A 27,589-nucleotide genomic window follows, 5' to 3' on the forward strand; every position below is an offset into this window, starting at 1 on the left:
CCCCTACATTCTCTAAGACTTCTTCTAGATTAACTGTCTATAAATGCAGATTAAACCAAACTGACCCATACGGGTATTGGTATTTTACACTCTCAGGACCTCCAGGACCACTGGTGAAAACCTCTGCTCAAGTCAGAGTCTTTATTTTGAAAAGTGTCACAGGAAGTCTCGGTACTTCTCATCCTGTCTCACTTAACAACAGTGTGTGTGTGTGAGGAGGCGTGGCGTGTATAACAGCCTTTGTTGTGATCGCTAGACTTGCAGACATGTCGGCACAGCAGCAGTTCGATTATGAATAAATAATAATTACAACACATTATAACTTTTAACGCTGCGGTCAGTCATGTCCAGCTCCATGCAGGCTCTGCTGGTGAAGCTCCACGAATGCCTCTCAGACGGAGACGCACGGGTTGCAGCAGCCGTGAAGTGTCACGACATCATCGGGGATGTGGGACAGGAGTGCATGCTGACACAAACTGACAATGAACTCTGTAAGACTGGGCGCTTTTAATACAATTCATTGTTATGTGTCTCCCTCCCTCCCCCAAAAGAGGACACATTTACAAGCACTTATTATGAGCTGTGCTCTTTTTGGCAAGCAACACTGTGTTGCTATTGTTCCAGCTTATGAAAGTCTGTTATGACTTATAATTGTCCACTGGAAGTTTAGAAAGTAAAGATTGAGATTCCACTCACTGTTGTCCATAAAGGATTAAAGATAACGCGGATGAATATGATTTATCTATTTATAAGTGTATTATAGCTCTGGTCCATATAGCGAATTGGACCCGAGCTAAATTAGCTTCAACCATTTGATTGAATAGTACGCGCACCCGCCATTTCCCATTTAAAGGGGCAAGGTGTATTGTCGCATAATGTAGCCTACAGTTTGAAGCTGTTGGCATAATAGGCTGTGACATTATTGTAACTTAAGCTTCTCAACAGTGTATAAGTGGTAGTACATGCACCAACAGTAGTGGTGGCAGTTAAGTGAAGTACAGTTTAACACTATAGTAAAAAATACCACTAAAAATCGGAAATGGTAATATAAATGTGAACATTTCTGCTGTGACAGTAGTTAAGGTAGGTAGGTAGGTAGGTAGGTAGGTAGGTACTAGGTAGGTAGGTAGGTAGGTTGGTATATATCACTTCTTTGCGTTCAGAAGTCTTGAGGCCTCATCCTGTGGATATAGAAACTGATGCTCCAGTACAGTGTTATTATAAGTGACTTTGGGCTTGTTTGTCTGTTAAGTAAATATTGATAGTTGCGGGTTGAGTTTCTTTTGGGGGTCTCGCAAAATCATTTCTCCATAGCCGGGGACCCAGTCACCAAAATGGGAGGCAGGGGACCTGTGATTTTCTGCCGTACTTTTTTATCTATTAGTTTGGTCATTAAGGTCCACAGAATGAGAGGCCTGCTCTGCTGGAAACATCGCGAAAAAAGGTTATGGGTTATGGCCATTTGTATATTCACTGTCCCATTGACTCCACTAGAAATATTTAAAAAAAGAAAAAAAGTCTGCTTTAATTAGCATGTGAGGGGTCAAACTAGGGGTTCTTCATGATTCTGAATCCATTGCAAGCATTTATTTTGCTTGAAAAACATTCCTTGGGCTAGATATCGGTCCCCCAAAACAGTCAAAAGTGATGAGTCATCACTTTTTTTCCCACTTTTCACAGTTTTGGGCTGCCGAAAGTTAACCCAAGCAATGTTTTTTATGCAAAACAAATGCTTGCAATGGATTCAGAATCATGAAGAACCCCTAGTTTGACCCCTCACATGCTAATTAAAGCAGATGTTTTTCCTTTTCTTTATATTTCTAGTGGAGTCAATGGGACAGTGAATATACAAATGGCCATAACCTTTTTTCGCGATGTTTCCGGCAGAGCAGGCCTCTCATTCTGTGGACCTTAATGACCAAACTAATAGATAAAACAGAAATAAAAAGTACGGCAGAAAATCACAGGTCCTACCCTATTCCTTGAGCTTTTGGGCTTGTGGGTCCCCGGCTACCAGTACCATTTGCCAGATGGCACAAGAGTGAACAGTCCATTGCTGGTGACTACTAGGATTAAGATGTTTTCCCCCCAGCATTCTGTTTTATTTTGACAGGCAGAGAGAGAGAAGGAGGGGGGGGATGACATGCAGTAAGAGAGAGTGAAGTCAGTCTTGTTCGAACCCGGGGCCAGGTGCAGGAAGGACTGTGGTTGTATAGTCTCAGGATGAGGATATACAGTAGGCCGCTGTAATCATGACGGCCCGTGTGAACTCTCTTGGCAGTTAAAGCGGACGTACCTCATCATGAGATGCTGTAGAGGTCAGTGGTCCCCAAACTGGGCTTCGGGGTCCCCAGAAGATTTGTCTTTCAGGCCACGATGAGTTGCGGCCTGAAAAGTTTGGGAACCCTTGCTCTAGATTAGACAAGCAGCTGTTAGAAAAAGTCTCCACATCTGAGCACTGTAATTTGTTGATTGTGAAGCAGACGCCACATCCTTTCCGATTCCCTGCCTGTGTTGTCTGAACCTAGTGTCCCATTCCTGTTTATGAGAACTCTTAATTCAGTATCTGATATACGATTCTGCAGTTTACCATGTTTGAACTATGCACAGTCACACCACTTGGTTGTTCTGGTTTCATGTTAAAATAGCAGATAATTATACAAGCTCACAGCACATCACTTCGTGCCACACTGAGGGCTTGTACATCTGCTATTTTTGAACTTTTTTGGAAACATATTGAAAGTGTGAGAATTACTGATTTAGAAGACATTTGTAGAATCGGTAGGTCTTTATGGGTCTACTACACACATCCTTGTTCTCGAAAAGATATGTACTGCTCATTTTCAGTGTCTGATTTACAGTATGATGCTGTAATTTGCCACATACATACATGAACTATGCATATTGCACACCACTTGATTGCTTTTGTTTCAAATTATTTGTTGCCATTTTGTCATAAAGGTTTACAGACATCCTTGTTGTTCTCGAAAGAATATGGACTGCTCGTTTTCCTCAGAAAGTCTCTGGCGTCAGAAGAGGTAGGTGTGTCTCTAGACCAGTGGTTCTCAACCTTTTCTGGCTGTGACCCCCAAAATAATCATATTTGAACTGGGGACCCCCCACCCTGCACAAGCACTTGGAATTGTAGGAGTCGGAATTACATTTAGTTTGACTCGATCTATAACATTGTGAAAATAGCCGATCTACATGCTGTGCTATTTTCACAATTTCTGCCTCTAATATTTGACAATTTGACTCATGTTTGACCAGAGGTACTAAAAAGGTCTTTAACTCTTATACCGCTTTGGACGTTCCTGTTCGCCCCAATTCCCCAGAGACCTCCGCGCCAATACGGCGCTCGTTCGCGTTCGTTCGTTCGTTCATTTACCTTGTTGAAGCTGATGAGGGGTCGCTCCGCCGTGTACTGTAAACACATTTTCCGCGGTGATGGTGTAAAAAAATCCATTATGCGTTAACATCAACGGAGACCAATTCACTTCCTTGTTGATTTCTCTGGCTGTGAGGCTCTGTGGCCAGTGACTGGTCTGAATGCAAGTAACAGGCAAATCACATTCATTCTCAGCATGACGCCGCCCTCTGCTGCCTGGCAGACCAAAGTGCACTATTGCACAATAAAAAAAATAAAAAAAAATGTCTATCTATCTACTATAACGTCGCAAAGGTAAGCCGCTTTTTGATGGCACCAGACCCAATAAATAAATAAATAATCTGGCAGTAGGAGAGTTAAAGGGGAAGACCACCCATTTTCAATATTGAACTATGTAATTAATATACCTTAGACTAGAGGAGTTGTGTGGAAATTAAAAAAAAGTTCCCCCTCTTCCGTGTTGCCTAGAACTGGAAGATTGATTTGGGGGTTTGTATTGTAAAGTACAATGTGTGATGTCATCAAGTTGTAATTTGCAATATAAACCCCAAAATCGATCCTCCAGTTCTAGGCAACACAGAAGAGGGGGAACTTTTTTTTCCCTCAAAGGTATATTAATGACATAGTTCAATATTGAAAATGGGTGGTCTTCCCCTTTAAGTCCTTAAATTGTCACTTTAGATACCCTGTATACACTTATACTGTATGTTGGTCTGCTTACAGTTGAGTGAGAAAACAATGTTAACATTTAGCTAAACATCTGGGGACCCCCCAAAATAATTTGGGGACCCTGGCCTCTGGGGGTCCAGACCCACAGGTTGAGAACCACTGCTCTAGACAACCAGCAAATGACAATAAAACATTAGTGATCCTCGAGCACGATCTTGAATGGATGACACAACAATCTGTTTTTCAGCTCCGGGATACCAGGATTGAGATCTTGTTTTTCCTCGAGAAGTTCTTGGAGAGGATATGCCGAAGAGTCAAAGGATGGGATATGACTTATGCTGTGGACATAAGGGTACGTTTTCCATCTGGAATGCAGACACCCTGAGCTTTGTAGTATAAATTGAGGTTGACTTGACTGAATTTTTATATTATGATAATGGACAAATGGTATTATTTTCCTTTGTGGGATGTTTTGCCCCCCCGCTGGGGGACGCTGTGGGTGCTGGGGGCGTGTTTCTCCCTCCGCGTCATCAGCGCCCACACCCTAGGTGGGGTCGGCGATAGGGCCTTTCTGTGTGGAGCTTGCAAAATGAAAGAAAAATGGAAGAAAAAAAAAGGGGGGAAAAATAAATAAATAATAAAGTCTCATAAATAACTCACTTTGTTTCTACAAACAACCAAGATATATAGTTGGCGGGATACAGTTTTGTACTGAGTGGATTTTATTTCTTTTTTTGTTGGGAGACTTACTTTTTAAATCGTTTGGCTGTTGTGTAGTTTGGGTCAGCACCCACATAGGGGAATTTGCATGTAATTGATCACTAACATGTTTTACATCCATTTAATAATTTGCTGATGCAGTTTAATATAGTAACTTCTCTCTCACACAGGACACATGCATGTCTGTGTATACCAAGGACAAAGCTGCAAAATGCAGAACCCAAGGGATGGAGCTCCTTATCAAGGTTCGTTGCTTGTTGAATTTGTATTATCTCCACCAGAAGATGTTGTGTGCAATGTGAGGCAGTTAGTCTTCCAGGCGATATACTTCCCTAGTTCAAGGGTTCCCAAACGTTTCAGGCTGAGCCCCCCCAAAAAAAAAATAGTTATGAGCATGTATTTTCCAATTTTGGTCTTAAACGTCATTAAATTGTAACTTTAGAAATGTGCAGATCGCCTGTATACACTTATACTGTATGTTGGTTTGTTAACTGTTGAGGGAGAAAAGAATCTTTCACATTAAAGCTAATCATCTGGGGACCACCAGTTTGGGAACCACTTCCCTAGACGACCGCTGGATAATAAAAAATAGTGGCTCATTAATACAACCTCTTATGACTTAAGTGTACAACAGGGCATCAATCATCAAATAGTTATGTGTGCTTGTAGATCGGCTATTTTAGGTATGTAAAAAAATATACTGTCAATATTTTATAATCGATTGAAATCGATTAGTTTGATTAATTGTCGCACCCCGATATCTATACTGAGGTATTTGATTTTGTGCATATTGCTGAGCCCTACTTTAGACTTTGTCAGTGTCCACAAAGTTGGCAGCTCCCTGCTGTCTGTAAAACAGTTTGTTAAAAGAGTTAAAAGAGGTCATGTGTGTCTTACTTGGTATTGAATTCCTACAGTACTGCCCTACTGTACCTAACCGACCCAGGGGATGAAAATATGACCAGGATTTGAATGAATATCATTATTTATCATCCTCACCACTCTGTTCTTTAACTCTAGGTTCTTCAGCTGACAAAGGCGTCCAGTATAGCTTCAGACTTGAGAGTCACTGAAATATTCAACAGATACTACAGTGAGCTTGGTCAGAAGACTAAAGTGGCAGATTCCGGTGAGGGTTGCTGTGTTTGTTTCAAAACTGTGCCTTTGCCTGTGCCTTTTTACTAGAGCCCACCGATGCCAGATTCTTGGATCTGCTGATTTTGGAGAGTCCTAGTAGACTACCCATTACAAATGTTTTGACTGACATTTTGTTTTTAAAGAATCACATAAGTCCTTAAAAAACTGAATCTACCATCTCACAATGAAGCACATTTTGAGCATGCAGATCTGCTATTTTTTTAAAACGTTGGCCTATACTCAGTGGTGTGATATGGATTTTAGAAGTGGTGCCCCTCTAAATTCATGACGTCACGTGCACGCGCATGTGTGCACGCATGCCTGCCGCGCCGGTGCTGAAATACTGTATTCAACATCACAACATTTTTTATGTAGCCTAATTATATTTCTTATTATTTAGTTACATTGTTAATTACTTTCAATTAATGTATTTTCCTTTAAGTATAAAATATACTTATATAATATAGTTATATAAAATAACTTTACATATTACATAGATTTTACTTTACAATCATAGACCCACAGTAAAGCCTGCTTTCGGAACTCTCCCTCCGCTATGCATGCAGCTCTGACAAAAGGACCGATTAAAACACACTGCTTCGTTTTTCTTCCACTCTTGAGAAGTAAACAGATGAGATGTTCACAAAAGGTAAGAGGTTTTCGCGAATGGCAGAGCTTCCCCGCGACGCAACGTAATGATTGTGGATCACAAGAGTGGGGAAAGCTTATCTCGGAGCTGCATAGTGGAGGGAGAGGTTCCGAAAGGAGCTAAATGTCTGCAAAGAATGCAAGGCGAACGTGCTGCTGGCCGTATATACAAGCGTAAATGAGGACGTAGGTGAGAACTGCCTACCCGAGTATTGTTATGCAAAGCAGCTAGCCAGGTAGGGGACTGAAGTGTTCGTGCTGACCGCGGCGTCACAGAACTTGACGACGTGTGTGCACGCGCGTCAGGGCTCGAGACTAAGGGACTCCCGACGTCCCAGGGACTTAAAAATATGTATTTGGGACGCAAATTAATCTCCCCTGGGACGCGGACGGGACGTAGAGGATTTTTGGAGCCAACGGCGCATATCGCTGCTCAAACGGTGTGCAAACTCACAGCATGAGATGCACAGAAAATAAATATGATGTAAACAGAATGTTTAAGAAGTTACCACAATAATCCTTTTCAGGTAGAACTTATTTTCTAAAATGCTGCGCTATTTGAAGAGGTTAACCAGTAGAATGAGGCAGAGAACAGACTGTCAATCTGGGTTACAACTAGTTGAAAAGAGCCGATCTACAATCTGTAGCTGAGAGATAAATCTTACCATGCCTGTACCCTTTCCTTGGAAAATATTGCTGCGCAACATAATGAGTAACGTTGGACATGATTTGGATTGTGATATTAAAGAAAATGTCAAACGGAACCCGATGTCAACGCATCAAGCACAGACATAGCCTACGTTTAGTGAGCAGCATGAGCAGTTGTTTGAGTAGGACACGACACATTGTAATTAAATTAATCGTTTCTTTAACTTTTGTCATCTCTATAAACCTATAGCCTATATTCCCAAATATAAGACGTTATGTTCGTCTAATCAACTTCATCACAACCAGCTGCGCAACCTGGCATTCGCAGTTCCCGTGCTGTGTGGCGGCTTATTTCCTCCAGTAATCGTCTTTTAGTTAACTCTCAATAACAACAGGTTCGTTAGTCTCAAATAAATAACTACATTTCGGCTACAGTTCATCTGAACCGCTTGCTGTGATGCAGAGCACAGAGCAGACTGCAGTCACTGCACGAAACTGCGTGCAGAGACCGTTCGATGAAGCATGAACTGTTTACTTTTTTCGGTACGACGCTGTTGTGCGGTGCGGCGAGCATATATACCGTAGATCTAAAAGCCCTCGAAGCCCAGAGGATGCGTCCAGTTGTAGGCTTGTAGATTAGCAGTTGCACGCGCAACACGTTCGTACGGACAAAATACAAACCCAGTTTTACCGTAATTCCTCCAACAGTTGTGCATCTTTCTTTCTTTTTTTCCCCTTTTTTACCGTATATGACACTCATATCAGCAAATAGGCTGAGGTAAGATTTTTAGAAGCCACAAATAAAATAAAATAGAAAGTATTGCCAAGCCAATTTCACCAGCAACAATAATAAACAACAGCAATAACAATAATAATAACAATAATAATACTAAATATTATTATAATAGTAATACTAATAGGCCTGCATTCATTTAAAAAAAATATATATATAATTTTTTGGGACAGATAACATTCATTTGGGGACGGTTACATTTGTATTTTGGGACGGTCCCGGGACGTAGGTGAAAAAAGTTAGTCTGGAGCCCTGACGCGCGTGTGTGTGCGTGCATGGGGGCGTGCACGTGTGCAGCTTGAGAAGTCTGGGCTCGCCAAGCCCAACCCGAGCCCATGGCATCTCACCCCTGCCTATAATGACATGCCTAATATAGGGACACCAGGTTGAAAGTGGTTAGAAAGCGAGACTTTTTTTTTTTGTCTTTTCTGTTGCAATAACTTAGGTGTGCGCTTCTCCCTTTGTGTTTTGCTGGCAATAGTCCTAGGTAAAATCTATGAGCTGCTGGGGGTCCTAGGTGAGGTTCACCCCAGTGAAATGGTCAACAACTCTGAGAGACTCTACAAAGCCTATCTAGGAGAGCTGAAGGAACAGGTACAGTACGTTCAGTTACGTTCAGATGTGTATCTTTCCAAAGATGTATGTATTTATTTTCTATATCTTTCATGATAGATGACTTCTTCAACAAGAGAACCAAAACTTTTGGTTGTGGCCGGATGTTTGAGGGGAATCACAGCTCTGATGGTCAATTTCCCCAAAACTATGGAAGAAGGTCAGAAGCTGTATGTTTGCATGTGTGCAGGGTTGGTCAGTGTATGCTTAGAGTACAGTAACTGAGTTTCAAATGCAGTATAGTATGGGCTAAAGGATGTTTGTTTCATAATCCCTCCACACATGCAATATGTTCTCTGGATTTTAATGATGATATACAGTACATGTTTATACAATTGTTTGTCTCTGACTTGTACAGACCCAACAACATCAAAGCAGATATTTGATTATGCCCTGAAGACGATCAATCCACAGGTACCCTGTCCTTTGATATGCATTAATCACAACATTAAAATGTAATGTCTGTTTCTGTGGCTGTGTAATGCTCTGTTCTACAATGGTGCTGCGTGCCATAAATAGACCTACTGTAGATCTACAAGCTCACAGCGCATCATACATGCAAAGCGCGGTGTGCTCATAGATCGGCTATTTTCAGCGGTATAAATTGGGTTTGAAAATCTGTCTGGAGTGGAGTGCCTCTTCTGGATTATAATGTATACACTGCACAACATTTTATACGGCATAACACCTTTGTAGATGAAATCTGCCAAGTCAATTGGGGAACAAGCAAAGCACAGTTTATTTTGCTTTTTGTAATTGAGTCTTGTGTACGACATTACATTTGACCTCTTCACTCTTCTCTTCACTTTTCCTGAAAGTATAGCCCTGTACAACTGATGATCAGTTATGGTACAGATCATCTAAAATGTTAATGCTGTCATGGCTTATTTAATGCACACTGATGTCACTTTATGTAACCGATTCTTTGCCAGCATTACTGTTCAACAGATCGTTCTTGCACCTTTCTTGTAGGTGGAAATGAGTCGCTATGCTGTTACAAATGGTAAGTTCAAAAACACAGATATTCCTCCCAAAACTAGAATGGTATGATATTATAGGCACGTTATGAACTTGTTCTTTTTGCGTAGCTGGACTGAGATTAATGGCCAAGCATGCTGCGCAGTTCAGCACCTGCCTGATGGACCACTATAGATCCATATTCGAGGTCATGTCCAAGCTGTGTGGACATATCAACGCGGAGATGAAGAAGACTAGTTTCAATGCGCTTGAGTCTTTCCTCAAACAGGTAGGCTAATACTGCATTTCATTAGGCCTAGGATTATTGAATGCTTTAACTATTGAAAAATAGCAGATATACAAGCTCACAGCACGGCACCGAGTGCCGCGCTGCAAGCTTGTAGATCTGCTATTTTTGAAAATGTCGTGAAAATGTGTGCAAATCTTTGAATATATGTATTTTCAAAGCGAACGTTTGTAACTCAAATTTTGCTTCTGGGTGGTCCTTGGAACTATAATATTTTGAGATGGGGGTCCGTGGCCAAATAAATATCAGTTTGGGGGTCCTTCACATGAAAAAGTTTGAGAAACACTGACATAGTAGTCTCTCAAGAACAGACTAACTGAGCTCCAGTTAAGTGAAAAGGACCTTTTCTTTGGCGATGGCTGGCCAGATTGCTGACATAGAAACATATGCTTTTCAAAAAATCTTAGAAGGATTCAAAAGACACTTATAGAATCGGGTCAAAATTCTAATTTTCACGATTTTTCAAAAATAGCAGATCTACAAGCTCGCAGCGCGGCACTCGGTGCCGCGCTGTGAGCTTGTATAACTGCTATTTTTCAATAGTTAAAGCATTCAATAATTCTAGGCCTAAATGGGTTAAACCTTGACATACTGTAACATGGTCCCCCATACGGAGTATGTCCTTTTGGCACCATGGTCTCACTGCTACGTAGCTAGCATGTGATGTTTGTCCAAGTCAGAAATACGTGATTATGGACCATATGGTTGCAACGTCTCCGGTTCAGTTCAAGCTGGTGCCATGTACAGTATCTAAAAATGTGGAGCGTAATAATGAGTTGTTTGATCTTGTTTCTTTCAAAGAAAGGAAGGAAACACCATGAATTCAGTAACTGTCAGTATTTTGTTGCTCTTAACTCTTTTTCAGGTTGCGTCTCTTGTGGCTGAGGACATCGAGGAGCACAAAAGCAAGTTGAAGTTCTTCATGCAGAAGTTCTGTTCCATTATTAAGACTATGGACTCCTCAACCAAGGAGCTATCTATTGCGATACGAGGATATGGGTTCTTTGCAGCGGTATGTTACACATTTTTCTAATTACATTTATTTGTCAAACATCTTGCCAGAAATTTCAAGGAGTTTGCTTCTTTTTTTTTTTTACCTGTGGTATGCTTTGGAAAAGTATTCATGACTTGTGGGGGTGACTGACTTGTGGGCGGGACATATATCAGACTAATATTCTAAAGCACTGTTGCTGTCCTTTAAATAGAATATATTGTTTGCCTTAACATCAACATAGTTCTATTATGCCAGACAGTTAAACCTTGCGATCCGGGACTTATTGAAATGAGTTAAACGATATTTTATCCCATCTGTATGGTAGAGTATGTTAATACAGTATAACTAACTCATCGGCAATGGTTGGAGGTGTTCTCGCTACCCTGTGTTGGGTAGGACACCTACTTGTTGACAAGTAGTACTGCCTGAGTCTCATAACAAGCCAAATATCTCCCCAGGCCAAATAGGGATTCCATCGTGACAGAATGATTGGTAGATATTTGGTTTCCCACACGGGAGACCCGGGTTTCTTGCAGTTGCAGTTACCTCTCCCCCGGGAGAGGACATCGAAGTTTGTGTGGCGTAACATGGATGTGCGTCAGGAAACAAAAAAATAATATTTCTTGTGTTGCTTTTTAGTCTTGCAAGAAGGTCTCCCCTCAAGACGTGGACTTGATGTACACAGAGCTGATCCAGCGCTGCAAGCAGATGTACCTGACTGAGTCTGATACAGAGGAGGAGAACTTCTACCAGCTGCCCAGCTTCCTGGATTCCATAGCCAGTGTCCTCATTCACCTAGACAAGGTACCCACTCTCTCTCAATGACATGCTCATCTTGAAAGTGGTTAGAAATCGCGACACAACGGCTGTGTGATTGCAGATACCGATGTTGTCAAATAAAGTATCTTATCAGTCAAACCGATCGATCAGGCTCTACTGTAGACTGTGATGTTTTTCATTGATCATGCCTTTAGATCCCAGAGGTTTACACCCCACTACTAGAGCGCCTCCTGGTGGTGCAGATTGACAGCTTCACCCGGTGCAGTGAGAAGATGCAGTTCATCTGTTGCCGCTCCATCCTGAAGGTCCTGGTGGCCATGGCCTCCAAGGGCCCTGTCCTCTGGAGCTTCATCAGTTCTGTGGGTAAGTTCTGCTCAGCAAGTTATTTTCACATACTGCAGGTTATTTTCACTCGATTTTAATGCTTTGCATTAGACTGTAAAACATTGTTTTGTAACAAAACCCCGATCTTTGAATGTTTTAGAAAGGCGATTATAAAATATATATGGCATGAACATTTTCAAACCTGCTATTGCTAAATCTGCTACAGTATTTGTGATGAATGTCGCCATATTGCCTGTTGGCATTCCAAAGAAAATTGGCATAACACAATACTAGGAAAGCCATGTAGTAAACCTGTTCCTTCCTTTTCAGTGCACCAGGGCTTGATTCGTGTCTGTTCAAAACCGCTCATCCTTCCAGAGGTCAGACGTTAACCAATCTATGTTTTGTTCTAGGCTTTCTGATTTGAACTTTGGAAGATTTTTCTTGCCAGTGTAATAATAATTGAAAGAAAATGGTAGATTTAGCATTCTTTAGATATAGGCCATGATACATAGATTAACAGTGAATGAATCCCTCCTCAGGACAAAGACGCTGCAAAGGGTGACGGCCAGTCCCAAGGGGGCACTGGGAATAGAAAGGTGCCATCCAGCCAGGACTACCTGGCCCTATTTAAAGGTCTTCTGGACTGTGATCAGTTAAAGGTACTGTACGTTGATGCTTAACCCATTTAGAACGGGTACACATTATTGTGTATCATTATTTTGTGCTTTAACTATTGAAAAATGGCAGATATACAAGCTCACAGCGCGGCACCGAGTGCCGCGCTGCAAGCTTGTAGATCTGCTATTTTTGAAAAACCGTGAAAATTTGAATTTTGACCCCGATTCTATAAGTGTCTTTTGAATCCTTCTAAGATGTTTTGAAAAACCTATGTGTCTATGTCAGCAATCTGACCGGCCATCGTCAAAGGAAAGGTCCTTTTCACTTCAACTGGAGCTCAGTTAGTCTGTTCTTGAGAGACTAGTATGTCAGTGGTTCCCCCCAAAATGATATTTATTTGGCCACGGACCTGCATCTCAAAATATTTAGTTCCAGGAACCACCCAGAAGCAAAATTTGAGTTACAAACGTTCGCTTTGAAAATAAATATATTCAAAGATTTGCACACATTTTCACGACTTTTTCAAAAATAGCAGATATTCAAGCTCACAGCGCGGCACCGAGTGCCGCGCTGCGAGCTTGTAGATCTGCTATTTTTCACTGGTTAAAGCATTCAATAATTCTAGGCCTATTTAACCACTTTCAATCTGGCATAATTTCTCCCTTGGCAAATGCCGGCTGAACATTAGATAATTGATTTCCCATGCATGAGAACCTGGGGTTGAATCAAGTTGGTAAAGAAATTGAAGTGCAGCTTTTCTAGACCGTGATAAGTCAGATTCCCTCATACGTTTATACTTTATCTTGTGCTGTGCCTACCAGGACTCTGGATTTTTGGATGCAGCTTTTGAAAGCCAGAACTCAGCCCTGCCGTCTCTGAGTCGCCTGCTGTATGATGAAGTTGTGAAATCAATTCTGAGAATAGTGGAGAAGTTGGACCTTTCTGTGCAGAAAGTCGAATCAGCAGATGAGGTGAGGTCTGAATACAAGTTCACGTACTTCTTTGTGACATACATTTCCTGCATTCTCTTAGGTTTTGTCATGTATTGCATGCATTCTTTTTAATCCAGCCCTTTTAAATAAATGCAGTTTCCACACAGATATTCCAGAGTAATATCTATGCAGTGATATTAGTCTGGCCATGCCAGGCTACTACTGCTGCAAGAGAAGAGACATCTAAAGTTGGTTGATTCATTTCACTTTTCATGTCTGTCTCTCAGGGTCAAGATGAAATGACCAGCATAGTCCTGCCCTCCTCCGATCCCACAGCTCATCTCTTGCCCAACAAGGTCAAGGACTTCACAGCTTTCATCAACCTGGTGGACTTTTGCAGGTACCAGCATGTACTGCACACGAGTAGTGGAATTATGTTCAGAATCTCATTCATGAAAAAAACCCTAAGGCCATGTTCAGTTGTGGGCCCTATGTATCCCACTGATCATTTTTCGTGCTATTAGACATCTAAAATACATCTAAACTAGGCTAAAACCAGGTTATAACTGGTCTAAAAGTGAAATGTTTTTAGACGGCTAGCTTAGACGTTGATTAGATGGTTTTTAAGTGTCTATATATAGGCCGTTGATATATAGCCGCTGAAATAACGTTGTTTCAACGTCTAGGGGACTCTAGGCTATTAACATTGTCCAACTATCATAACTTGAATCTATAAACTTTGCACATTTCTTATTTAGTGTTTTATTCGGCATGTCTTTACTCTTAACACATTTATCAGCCCTAGAAATGTCTGAGCTGTGTTTGTGTGTGTATCTTTTGTAGTGAGCTGTTGCTGACTAAACACGTGGAATACTTTGAGCCCTGGCTGTATCCACTGAGCCACGAGCTCATTCTCCTCTCCATCAGGAATCCTCTCGTCAGCGGCTTTTACAAACTCCTCTCTGTCTCCATGAACGTTGCCAAGAAGATCAAGTACTACCAGGTAACATCCTGCATGGAGTAAAGTTCCAAGTCGCCACGACTGATCCTTGTCATTCGGATTCCATACAAGTCAGAAGTTAGCCTGGTAGACCACCCCGGTCGTGTGAATTCACATTTTCATGTGTCTTCTGCAGCAGAAGACGCATGTATTAACCGATTTAGTGCCATTCCCGAGATATCTCGCGAAATTCCCTTTGATGTTCGAGGTGCCATTCCCGAGATATCTTGCGAAAAGTAATATATTGCTGTAACGGCGGTTATCCTACCGGATACAATGGCGGATGGTCCCGAGCCGATCTCCGTCGCTGATTTCTGATCATCACGGATCCACGAGCACAAAATAGTAATCCCATAACATTGAGGCAGACGGGGAATCTCATCTTTAATGTCCATTATCTCCAAACAACACTTTCAAGTGGGAGGATGGCAATAGATGCTCGCTATTAAAACACATGTTGAAAAGCTCCGTTCCGCCATTACACAACACCACGTGGACGACGAGCGTCATGACGTCATGACGCGATGACGTCAGACCGGAAGTGTTAACGCTATGGACTTCTGGCCTTCAAAATAAGATACTGGCCGTTAATGGAGCCAGCGAGAGGCACTCTGGACATTATAATCTGTTAATTTCTGGGGCTCAGAATGGGTTAACTATCAATTAAAAGTATAAATATTGTTTCCAAAGATGAGCCGAGAAAATCCTAAGAATTGTAACCATTTAAATCAAATGAATGTTTCTATGAAAATCAATATTAAGCCTGTTTTCTTTAACAGGGAGTTGGCCCTAAAAGCTCCACAGCCCAGCAGGTTGACTCCGTTAAGAGCGCCAGCTTTGCACTCTACTCCAAGTTTGGAAAAGAGGTGAGTGATTGCTTGTGGAGTACTGATGGAGTCCTGACGTCACTCCCACTACCTCTGGGTCACTGCGTTAGTTTTTTGTATTGGATTTCCCATTGGATTTTGTCAGGTAAAGTATGTGATTCTGTTTCGTTTATGATATTGAGTTAAATTTGATAACGTCTGTGTTTGGAGAAAGAAATGTCATCTTACCCTTGGATACATTTGTACTTTTTTACTGTCAATTGATGCTTCATATTCAAACATTTGCCAATTGTCAAATATTAGAGACAGACATTGTGAAAATAGCCGATCCACATGCTCACACAACGCCTCGCAACGCGAGGCGTTGTGAGCATGTAGATCTGCTATTTTCCCAATAGAACTGTGTCATACAAAATGTAATTCCCCACCTCTTATGCCTCATTCACATACAGAAAGGCAAGCTAATGGTTGGCTTGGTAATTCAATGTAATCTCTATGCAAACCAGCTTTTAAAATTTCCAAGCTGGAAAAAAAGCTTGGAAATGTTTAAAGCTGGTTTGCATAGAGATTACAATGAATTACCAAGCCAATCATTAGCTTGGCTTCTCTCAGTGTGAATGCAGCATTAGTGTTCGTCAGAGTGTGTGTGTGTGGGGGGGGTCGCGGCCTGAAAGGTTGAGAACCACTGCTCTAATAAGCCTAGCTTTATAACTGCCCTGTGCGTGGAGTTGCATGTAGCTGAACTGGCTGAGTGTTTGGAGTTGATTGCCATTAAGCAGTGCTGACCGGTCCCCTCAGGTGTGTGTGAGGATGAAGCAGTACAAAGACGAGCTGTTGGCGTCCTGCTTGACGTTTGTCCTGTCACTGCATCACAACATAGTGGCTGTGGACATCAAGGCCTACTGTCCCGCTCTGGAGGTCAGATTGCCTTTTCTTTCTTTCTTTTTTTTTTTTTTAAGTCAGAAAGACTTGCACAGTATATTACATAATTCATACCTGTAGAATACCATTTGCTTCATTCTGATTTAGTTAACCATTTAAGCCATACGAAATCTACAAGCTCACAAACACATGACGATGTGATGCATTGTGAGCTTGTGGAGATCTGCTATTTATAGTAAAAAAAAAACATTTATACTGTATAATTTTTAAATGTAATGCATGAAAGTGGTTAAATATTAGTATTAGGTCAAGCTGTTGGAGAACCCACCCAAGCGCTGTGTGTGTGCGTGTGCGTGTCTGTCTGTCTGTCTGTCTGTCTCTGTCTCTGTCTCTGTGCGCATGTGTGAAACCCTAGGCGGCGCTGAAACTGGGCCTGAGTCACATTCCTCTGGCCAACGTGGCGCTGGATGCCCTGGAGGCCTGGTCTTCCTACATCCCTGTGGAGAACATGCAGCCCTGCTACAGGACCATACTGCCCCTGCTGGACGGATACCTGAAGAGTAGCTCTGTTAATGGTACGTGTGGGGATGGGACGATGATCGTTATTATCGTTTATCGTGATAAAAGAAAACACTCTGAATAATCGTACCGTGGAGACTTAAGTTTATCGTGAAATTATCCTCCGTCATGCACTGGGATCAATTCACCTTTAATTTGCAGAGCTGCATATCCGGTACCATTTAAACCCTCACTGGTAAAATGGACCTGGAAATGACACACTTAATAGTCTTTTTTTTTCACTCTCTACCAAAAAAAAATAGCCGATCTACAAGTTCACAACGTGTCGCAATGCGACACGTTGTGACCTTGTAGATCTGCTATTTTTTGGCAAATGTTCCCCAGGATAATGGATGTTGGGGATATTTTGATTATTGCGATAATAGCGTAAATCACAATTTCTTTGGTCCTAATAATTCGTCCCATCCCTAGGTACATGTTAATGTTCTGAAGAGCAGCTCTGTTAACTCATACCCTGCCAAAAAAGACGTTTTCTATAATAAAAACGTATTTTTAACTATGGACCTCCCTGCCAGACGTCTTCTGGACGTCTTTTTAAAAATAATAATAATAAAAAAAAAATAAAAAAAATTGACAAACAGTGTACTAGCCATGATCGCGATCGCGAAATTGCATTTTTAACCCCCATACCAACCCCATCTTTCAAACATGGCAGCCATGTTTGTTTACATTTGAAGAAAACATAAGGGCTGCCTTCTCCTGAATGCCTGAACGGATTTCCAAGCGGATTTTTTTGTTTGAAAGCTGTGAAAAGCATGCACATGCATAGTGCATGATCTGTGCACGAATGTGTGCACCAGCGTGCACACTATTTTCTTAACCCTTTGTTGGCGAACCGGCAATATAAGAGGTCCCACTTTAAATATGGCACTGAAGAAGTTAATGGTACATCTGTCATAGTGTGTAGGCAGCCTGACAGGTCTGTCTTTTATAATGGCATGCCCATAATTGTGCTCTGGCGTAATCCTCCAAATAACCTATAACACATTTTGTTGACTCCATTCTAGAGAAGGACGAGAGCAGCTGGGAGATGTTGTCTTCTGTGTCTACAAAAAGTGAGAGGGGACACAGCCGCATCATCACCAGACTCCTGAAGAAGTCCAAGCTTCTCGCCATGGTATCAAACAACAGCACTTAACCCGTTTAGACCTGGAAAGCCTATACGTTTTTATACATTTCAAGCTGGGAACACCTATACAGTATATCGCTGTTGTTGGGAAGAAATCTCTAACTTGTTGTGCTTTTTCTTAAACGAATGCCCTACTTGATCAAACTACAGCGTCACATTAAAGCATCAAAAGTAGCAGATCCACAAGCTCGAAATGTGAACAAGGCAGCCTTAAGCTCAGCATTGCTGTTGTTTTCTTTGGCAGGAGGACACTCCCCAGGTGCTGGTGAGGCTGAGGGTGGTGAAGCTCCTTGGACGTCTGGGCGGGCAGGTGAACAGAAACCTGGTGACAGGTACAGGCATAGGGGACGTTCCCAGCTCACTGCCACACCAACAGCACACACAGTACAGTGGAAACTTAACAAGCAACTGATTCTAACGCGTTTGTCAACCAGCCTTGTGGTTAGAGTGTCTGCTCTGAGATTGGGACGTTGGGAGTTCGATTCCACGGCCAGATCATACCAAAGACTATAAAAATGGAACCCAATGCCTCCCTGCGAGGCTGCGACATGCTAGCGTCATGTCTAGGGGATGATAATACAAAAAACAGGAGATCCTTCCCTTTGGGTCATATGGCTCTGCAAGGCTTACTTGCCGAGCGGACAGTTTTTGTTGAATGTTGACAAATCATCTGGTTTCATTTGAACTGCTTAAACGTTCTGATATATAAATCAGACTGTCCAAGGAGACACATTGTGGCTAACTTTTCTGTACCTTCTCCAAGACCAAACAGTAGTGGTCAGCAATGACGGGGACTATACACATGGGGGGAGGGCTGATTGGCATGATGACTACATTTGGAGAAAAAACGATAGCCTTATTTGTTTAGATTTGAAGAAAACAATATAGCCTATATCTTTTGAATGCCTGAACGGATATCCAAGCGGATTTTATTTTGTTTGTTTGAAAGCTGTGAATGGCGTGCACACTAGTGATGCGCGGGCTAGTGATTTTTATGGACCGCGGGCCCCCGCAATTTTAATTATCTGACCCAGCCCAGCCCAACCCGCAACAACGCATCAATTTTCACAGCCCAGCTCAGCCCGCGGCCCGCCGTCATTAAATACATGTCAAATACGTCTTTGAATGTGGATTTTTAAGGCAGCTGTGCAAAAACAGAAAGGAGAAACGTTGAGCATTGATTTAGAGCACATAGCCTAACAGTGCAGTGCAAGAGAGCCATACAAAAATATCGTTCGAACATTTAAAAGCAATGAACCGTTAATTAGCTACATGACGGCATGACGAGTGACGACATGCATGCTTATTTTAATTGATAACACTCCTGTATGAGTATGACTATACACACGGAACACAACTACTGTATCACAGAGAGATGAGGATCGAGTCACAAGCCTATTAGTCACTGGCGCACCGCGCCGAGACACCAAAGCAACAGCTCTACGCCTCGTCGCCTCTCAACATAATTTGTTGAGAAAATATTATTTCCTACAATCTATGCTCTCACCGCAGCACGACCGCATCCAACCTGCAAAAGGTAATTAACCAGCTCCTTACCTATATCTGCTGCGGAGGTGCAAAGTTTATCAAACTTTCAAAGGGTGTACGTTGTTTAAGTCAAAGGAGCATTGTTTTCATATCATAATATGAACTTTAGTTTAGTCAAAAGCTTGTACAATCCAAACTGGTCCACATGTGAGTTGTTCTGGGTTCTGTCTTCTGTTTACATTAAGCTGAAGATAGGCTGTGTCAAGTAGCCAAAAACTATTCATTGGACTTTCTGGTGATATATTCCATTGACTAAGCATCGTTGTTGCCTTTCAGCGGTGTCGTCGGAGGAGATGATGAAGAAGTGTGTGGCCTGGGACACGGAGAAGAGGCTCAGCTTTGCGGTGCCATTCAAGGACATGAAGCCAGTCATCTACCTGGACCCGTTTCTACCTCGCATCACTGAACTGGCTCTGTCCACGAGCGACAGGCAGACCAAAGTATGTGCTTCAAAATGGTGAAACATGAATCCTGGAACATCCCAGATCCTACTGCAATCGAATCCATGTTCTAATTAACTCATTTGCCGGGACTAATACAATTTCATTGGTATTCTGATATTGCATTATTACAGTTTATTTCCCTTAACTCATTGAGTGCCAGCCTATCACCACTAGAGGGCGCCCAGTGACCAGAGAATAATAGAGATATGCTGGTAATGCATGCCCAAGCCCTGGAGCCATGACTTTTTTTACAAAGGAAAGGACACTTTCCTTTGTGCATGTACAGGAAGAGGATGAAGTTAGCTTGAAGTTAGCTATTGGCTACCAAGCATTTTAGAAGCCTTATTTTCGTCAACTTAGCCATGATTAAACCTTGCACACCTCATGCATGGGAAAAAAACAGAGAAGAATGAGCTCTAAAAAATCCAATGCAATCCTGGATTGCATTGGAGTGGATTTGTGCAGTTTGTTCACAGCTTTCAAACAAAAAAATCCGATTGGAAATCCGTTCAGGCATTCTTGAGATAATCGCCATTATGTTTTACATGTAATGTAAACAAAAATGGCTGCCCTGTATGTTAGATGGGGTTGTATGGGGGTGGAACATGCAAAATCGCGATTGAAATCATGTTCACCAGATTTGATGGGGTCCCAAAAAAAAAAAAAAAAATTCAAAAAAATTTTTTTCAAAAAAAAAAAAAATTTTTTTTTTTTTTTTTTTTTTTTTTTTTTTTAAAAGCCGAACTTGTTCGGGATCGGCACACTACGATACGCTAATAAAGCCGAACTAGTTCGGGATTGGCACTCAAAAATGACCTTGTTCACTGAAAGAGAAATATTTGAACATTGCAAAAAAAGAGGCTATTTATCAAAAAATACATAATATAATTAAATATTCAAATATTCTTTTGCCACAGAATAAAATGTTTTATGGTCACACACACACACACACACACACACACACACACACACACACACACACACACACACACACACACACACACACACACACACACAGAGTACATTGGTTTAATTGTTGTTGTGCCCTTGATGTGTGGCTCCTGTATGATTTCAATGGGCTCTTGACATTACTGCATTGGCATGGTTTTTCTCATCCAATGTGTTGTTCTGTGCAGGTGGCAGCTTGTGAAATGCTCCATAGCATGGTGGTCTTCATGATCGGGAAGAGCTCTCAGATGGTAGACGGGGAGAACAAGTTGCCGGCCATGTACAACCTACACAAGAGACTGTTTCCTGTGCTGCTGCGGCTGGCCTGCGATGTAGATCAGGTCAGTGCCCATCCAGTATTAGTGGGGTGCTTCATAAATGAAGAATTCAAGTGTTATCACGGCGGTATTTACAGTGCGTAATAGTCCAAATGTTGATGTTAAACTTACCTCAATGTGGTTTTCTAAACATCCTTAAAGCAACACTTTAATAACAATCTAATAACTTGATATGCGTAATTTGATATTTGTTGCCACATATAGTAGGCTAACAACGTTTTCTGCTTGTAATATGATCTCACATTACAACAATGGCATTTACTGTAGGTTCAAAATTGGATAGATAGATAGGATGGCCTTTATTGATTAATTGTACGATTCGTTTCCAATACTATTTCATTTGATGTCTATTTAAAGCAACAGAGCAGAGGTGGTTTTCAGTTAAATATGCTAGTGTTAACTAGTAAGACGCCTCAGCGCGACATGAGGGCGACGACGCGCCAATTCTTGGCCATCTGGCCAGTGATGTAAATCGGACCAGTTACCCATATATGGAGACCCCTGGTACTCATATATGGAGTCTGTGTCTATGACATCTGACCTCATACCCTTTTATGCCCATACATGGGCTGTCTTGGCCATATATGGATTCTGTTAGTGTGGTATGTGGCCGATGTGGCTTCCGTATATGGGCATAAAAGGGATTCTGTTAGTGTGACATCACAGTGTGAAGCCAGAGCCTGATGTCAGAGCGGCAAACCCATTCTGTTAAGAGTGGTTCCTCTGACATCAAACTGATGTCACATGTGATGTCACAGGGATGTGTCAGGGGAACCACAGTGTCAGGCGTTATAGACAGAGATACATACTGTAATACGGACAAGCTGTGACCGTTCACATACTAAACTGCGACCTACAGTCGCAAATATCTTTCAGCATTTAATAAAAACTAATTCTTAATGGTGAATGAATATATGGGAGGTTTCTATGTGGTTCCATTAATGACTGTTGTTTCCAGGTAACAAGGCAACTCTTTGAGCCTCTGGTGATGCAGCTCATCCACTGGTTCACCAACAACAAGAAGTTTGAGAGTCAAGATACTGTGGCAGTTCTGGAGGCCATCATGGTACGAATGTTATTTGTGTATCATTAGTATCCATCTTTCATTAGACACTTTCCCTTCAAGTGACAAACTCAATTTACTAAAGTGTTGGTAGACCTTTAATTCTGCACATGATCCATCAGGTTGACTTCTTAATGATCAAATTATGTTTATTAATATTAAGGAGTTTTAATCAAAGCTTAAGTTGACACACACACACACACACACACACACACACACACACACACACACACACACACACACACACACACACACACACACACACACACGACTACACTCTCTCTCACAGTCCCAGAGGACATTACTTATTTTAATTGGAAAAAGTTAAGCTATATACTGTATGCATGTCTGCTGCATATAACTATATACTGTACTATACAATACAGTACTATACTGTGCTATACAGTATATAGTACAATATTTTAGTATGCCCGACAACAACGATATATATATGTTGTCCTCAGGATGGTGTTATCGATCCCCTGGACAGCACTCTCCGTGACTTCTGCGGCCGCTGCATTGAAGAGTTTGTCAAATGGTCTATCAAGCAGACCACCCCCAAGCAACAAGAGAAGAGCCCGGCCAACATCAAGTCTCTGTTCAAGCGCATCTACAGCTTGGCCTTACACCCCAACGGCTTTAAAAGACTGGGTGCTGCCTTGGCGTTCAATAGCATCTACAGACAGTTCAGGTCAGTGGGTGTTGAAAGTGGGTAGAGATTTAAATTGTGTCATTTTGGAAAACTGGGCTCATATTGATGGATCCTATATCGTTGTTACAGTATTTGTGCCCATTGCCCAATGTGATTTCTGTCCTTTCAGAGAGGAGACTTCCTTGGTCGAACAGTTTGTCTTTGAAGTGCTGGTCATATTTGTTGAAAGTCTGGCTCTGGCACACTCTGATGAGCGATCCGTGGGTAAGGAATCTTGTGCTTTTTAATGACTATGTACCAGACGTCCAGACGGAGTCAGCATGTTTCACATACTAAACTGCGAACCTTCGGTCGCAATTAAGATGCTAAAAACACTAGTTTGTAATTCTTTTTTATTTTAATTTTATTTTACTTATGATTTGGGTATGTCTTAAGTCAAATTTGAGCTGTGGTTAACACATCTGGTGCCAACCCCGAGTTTCCCGAGTTTGTATTGGTACCAATGCTGTGCCAACCCCGAGTTTCCCGAGAATTTTTTTTTTGGACCTCCAGAAATGTATTAGGCATGATCGCGATCGCGAAATTGCATGCTTAACCCCCATACCAACCCATTCTTTCAAACATGGCAGCCATGTTTGTTTACATCTGAAGAAAACATAATGTACCCAGGGGGCAAAGGAAGGTGTGCTGCATTTGCCCCGACATAAAAAGTTGTCCACCAGAAATATTATCTATGACCCAGTAGGATCACAACCTATATGGACAACCCGGTCAATTTGTACAACAAAGTCCAATATGGCCGCCTCAATATTGGCCCCTATTAGTTTTAATGGGGGGTGAATAGGGCAACATTTTAAACTGAGGGATATTTCCACGAAACTTCACAGGTTGATCAATGGTATACATATGAACATTTTTTGTATTGCAAGTTTCCATGAAATCCAATATGGCCGCCATAGTGTAAGGACCCAGAAAATAGGTTTTGCCTCTAACCAGATGAACCAGATGAGCTAGAAACGCAAACTTGGTGTCTATTTCATGGTGTCTGACCATGGGAGACTCAATGGAATAGCTAATTTTATTATTGGGTGTGTCTGGACCTTTATTGTGCATATTTGCAAGATGGTGGACTCCCAAAATAGAGCTTTAACATAATTTCTACCATGATTGTTGACTGCTTTTGCAAATACAAGCAATATGAATCCATTTGCTAAGATTTATGGCACAGAAGGGACTTATACCTGTATTATTCTTGAGTTTGCATGTTGTCAAAATGTCTGTAAACGAGATATTATATTTCCTGTCCGATTCTACTGTATGTAGTTGTAGCAATGACTTCAGATAAAATCAGAGACCAAAACAATGTATCTTAGAAATTATTTTTTTATTTAAAAAAAAAGAAAAACAGAGAGAGATTATCTCAATGAAATGAATGCAACTGCCTTTTTGGGTCTTTCACACATAGACATGCACATGCTTTCCAACAACTTCAGCTTCAGGGAAATTATAATGAACACATGATTAAAACAGGCTGCATTATAATGCAAATAATTGCTAGTCACTATCACTGTCATGTGTACCTATCCTGCTGCATCTTGTCTCCAGTCCTTGGCAACGACACCCCAAGTAGCATGCAATTCCCTTCTTCGCACATGAAGTTCAATCACCCGAGAGAGACTTGGAGTAGAACGGTTAGGTTCCGTACGGAACCCTTGTTCATTTAATACCGGAGGGATGACCCCCCTATGGGATAACGCCATCTCGCGTTGCAACAGAGTAAACTCATGCACTCCCGTACGACGATTCGTCGGTAGGGCTGTCGCTCAAAACGGAGGCACCGCCCCGAGAGCATAAAAGCCAGCTTAACTAACATGGCGTCCTCTAAAACCGCTTCTCTGATCGCGACATACGAACAGAGGGGCTTAAGCCGGGGGGTCATCCCTCCGGTATTAAATGAACAAGGGTTCCGTACGGAACCTAACCGTTCATTGTCATACCTTCAGGATGACCCCCCTATGGGACACATAAACTCCCCGAGAAAGCCATAACCGACACTCCGTCTCCTACACACCCCCCAGCAACGAGGGGACACCGTCCGAAACGGACGTGACCCCTCCCTGACCGGGAGGTCCCAGACCCACCGGGCCTGGGTGTAAGAGAGAGAGAAAAAGAGACCCTGATAGACCAAAGTCCGCCTTATGCACTAAGAACCGACACAGGTCTGCCTTATAAAAACTAAATAATTATAAGGAAACACAGGGGCCCCCCCACTCATTCCAGGAACAGCGGCATGCTGAACCCGGAAGGGGAGAGCTGCCAAACTACACAGTAGCAGAGGCAGCAACACCTAACACCGAATGCGCCAAAGCAGATGGCGCAACGTCCAGGTGGTAATAAGCCGCAAAGGTAGACGGCGAAGACCAATTCGCCGCCGAACAAATCTCCACAATGGAGACCCCCTTGGCCAAAGTCCAAGAAGTCGACACACCTCTAGTGCTATGAGCCTTCAGTGCTCCAGGCACTTCAGACCCTGCACAGGTATAAGCCAACTTGAAAGTATCCACCATCCACCTTGAAGGGTGGGTTTGGACACCATTTTTCGTTGCCGGGCATTGCCCATAACCACAAAAACTGGGACCTAGACCCCCAGCTTGCCATCCCGTCCCGACAGGCCATCAAGGCCCTGACAGGACAAAGACAGTGGAGACGCCAATCCTCCTCCGAGGCAAACGGGGGAGGATGAAAAGACGTCAGGACAACAGGTTCCTTAGGAACCACCTGGTTCTTCGGAATAAACCGCAGATGTGGTTTAAGGAGAACCTTGTTGTCATTATTCATACACACAGGACTCACAGAGAGAGCCTGAAAGTCACTAACCCTTTTAGCTGTCGACAAGGCAAGCAAAAGAGCCGTTTTTAAACTGAAATGTTTCAAAGAGGTCCTCTCCAAAGGCTCAAACGGAGCCCGGCATAGGCCCTCCAAAACCACCTGTAGATCCCAAGTAGGGAACAAAACTCTAGTCACAGGTTTCAGACGGTCTAAACCGTGCCTGAACTTAATGACTTCGGAGACTTTAGAAGGGCCCTTGCCCGCCACCCCCAGGTGACAGGCATCGATAGCCGCCAAATAACCCCTGAGTGTAGAGAACGCAAGACCACGGTCCAAGCGGTCCTGCAAGAACTCTAAAACATCCTGTGCAGGTGCCATATGAGCCACAACCGGTGGGTCCTGCATGGCACACCAGTCCTCAAAGGCCTTCCATCTCCCATCATAAGAAGCCCTCATAGAGGGCGCCTTAGCAGACTGAATCGTAGCAGCCATCGCTGGTGAAAAACCAGCAGCTTGCAGATTCTCCCTCACACGGGCCAAAACCACAGGTCTAGGCCCTGAGGATCGGGATGGAAGATCTCGTCTCCCGCTTGACGCAGCAGATCCCTGAGTTTAGGGAGCTGCCAAGCGGGTTTGTAGAGGAGCGGGGCGATCGCAGATCTCCACACTCCTCTGAACGGTGCTACAAGAAGCACCTCCAATCCGAACCTCCTGATTCTCTCCCGCGTGGGGAGGATCAGTTCCAGAGGTGGGAAAGCATAGAGCAGGCCCTTCGGCCACTCGTGCGCGAATGCGTCCAAACCCAGAGGAGGACTCCCCTTTACTGCAAGGTAAAGGGGGCACTTCGTGTTCTCCTGGGACGCAAAGAGGTCCACCAGAGGTTGACCGCATTTGAAGAAGATCTGACTCACCACCGACGGGTGGAGAGACCAGTCCTCGTAGCGGGGCTCCCTGCTGGACAACAGATCGGCGCCGCCGTTCTGGAGACCGGGAACGTGAGAAGCCCTGATTGACAACAGGCGCTTGTCGCACCAGAGAGTCATCTCGCGTGCCAGCTGATCCAGCGGACGCGAAGACAGAAACTCCTTGTTTGTTGATATAGTACAAAGCGGTCGTGTTGTCCGTTCTGACTAGAACGTGACAACCCAGGATCAAGGGCTCGAAATGCTTGAGCGCCAAGAAGACCGCCATCAATTCCAAGAAGTTGATGTGATGTACCAATATCTCTGGAGCCCACAGGCCCCAAGCCGAGCGCCCCTCGTGAGTGGCACCCCACCCCGAGCGGCTGGCATCCATGGTGATCACCTTGTGTGACAGCACCTGGCCCATCCTGACCCCGCTTGTTAGAAACGTCAGGTCCCGCCAGGGGGCTAACGTGTCCAAGCACTCCTGGGAGACTACCACTTTCTTGTAGCCCTGGAGAGAGGGAATCCTGAGGGACAGTGCCCAGCGCTGAAAAGGTCTCATGTGAAAACCTGCCCAGTCGTATGAGTCGAACAGCTGAAGCCATCAGCCCTGACAACTTCATACAATCCTTGTAGCGGACCAACTGGCCCGACTGACAGGAATCCAGGCATGCCATAAACCTGTCCACCCTCTCCGGCGAGAGACGGGCGGACATGTCTGTCAAGTCCAACAGTATTCCTATGAAGGAAATCTGTCGAGAGGGAAACAGCGTACTCTTCCCGAAGTTGATGTTGAAAACCCAAGGCCTTCAGATGGGCCAACACTGTCTGAGTGTGGCGCGCCACCTCCAGGCTGGAGCTCGCGGAAATTAACCAATGGTCGATGTAGTTCGCGAGTCTGATTCCCTGCTGCCTC

The 27,589-nt window shown here is 43.0% G+C and overlaps 1 protein-coding gene across 1 annotated transcript in view; it reads left to right on the plus strand.

The window, feature by feature from the left end:
* Positions 1-257: 257 nt before the first annotated feature.
* The window catches only part of prkdc (protein kinase, DNA-activated, catalytic subunit), a 108,044-nt gene continuing 80,712 nt past the window's right edge, over positions 258-27,589 (plus strand). The window contains exons 1-28 of the mRNA XM_080752325.1: positions 258-491; positions 2,962-3,038; positions 4,305-4,409; positions 4,948-5,022; positions 5,798-5,906; positions 8,485-8,597; positions 8,676-8,775; positions 8,974-9,029; positions 9,588-9,618; positions 9,704-9,861; positions 10,745-10,891; positions 11,513-11,677; positions 11,848-12,016; positions 12,308-12,357; positions 12,520-12,639; positions 13,420-13,569; positions 13,818-13,930; positions 14,374-14,533; positions 15,310-15,396; positions 16,156-16,275; positions 16,655-16,814; positions 17,826-17,935; positions 18,192-18,279; positions 19,772-19,935; positions 21,075-21,227; positions 22,183-22,290; positions 22,752-22,978; positions 23,109-23,203. Of these exons, the coding sequence (XP_080608451.1) occupies positions 344-491; positions 2,962-3,038; positions 4,305-4,409; positions 4,948-5,022; positions 5,798-5,906; positions 8,485-8,597; positions 8,676-8,775; positions 8,974-9,029; positions 9,588-9,618; positions 9,704-9,861; positions 10,745-10,891; positions 11,513-11,677; positions 11,848-12,016; positions 12,308-12,357; positions 12,520-12,639; positions 13,420-13,569; positions 13,818-13,930; positions 14,374-14,533; positions 15,310-15,396; positions 16,156-16,275; positions 16,655-16,814; positions 17,826-17,935; positions 18,192-18,279; positions 19,772-19,935; positions 21,075-21,227; positions 22,183-22,290; positions 22,752-22,978; positions 23,109-23,203 (3,358 nt within the window). The 5' untranslated portion in view covers positions 258-343. The remainder of the gene's footprint in view (positions 492-2,961; positions 3,039-4,304; positions 4,410-4,947; positions 5,023-5,797; positions 5,907-8,484; positions 8,598-8,675; positions 8,776-8,973; positions 9,030-9,587; positions 9,619-9,703; positions 9,862-10,744; positions 10,892-11,512; positions 11,678-11,847; positions 12,017-12,307; positions 12,358-12,519; positions 12,640-13,419; positions 13,570-13,817; positions 13,931-14,373; positions 14,534-15,309; positions 15,397-16,155; positions 16,276-16,654; positions 16,815-17,825; positions 17,936-18,191; positions 18,280-19,771; positions 19,936-21,074; positions 21,228-22,182; positions 22,291-22,751; positions 22,979-23,108; positions 23,204-27,589) is intronic.

This window comes from Nannobrachium achirus, assembly GCF_963921795.1.
Source record: "Nannobrachium achirus genome assembly, chromosome: 21".
In the NCBI taxonomy this organism is placed as follows: Eukaryota; Metazoa; Chordata; class Actinopteri; order Myctophiformes; family Myctophidae; genus Nannobrachium; species Nannobrachium achirus.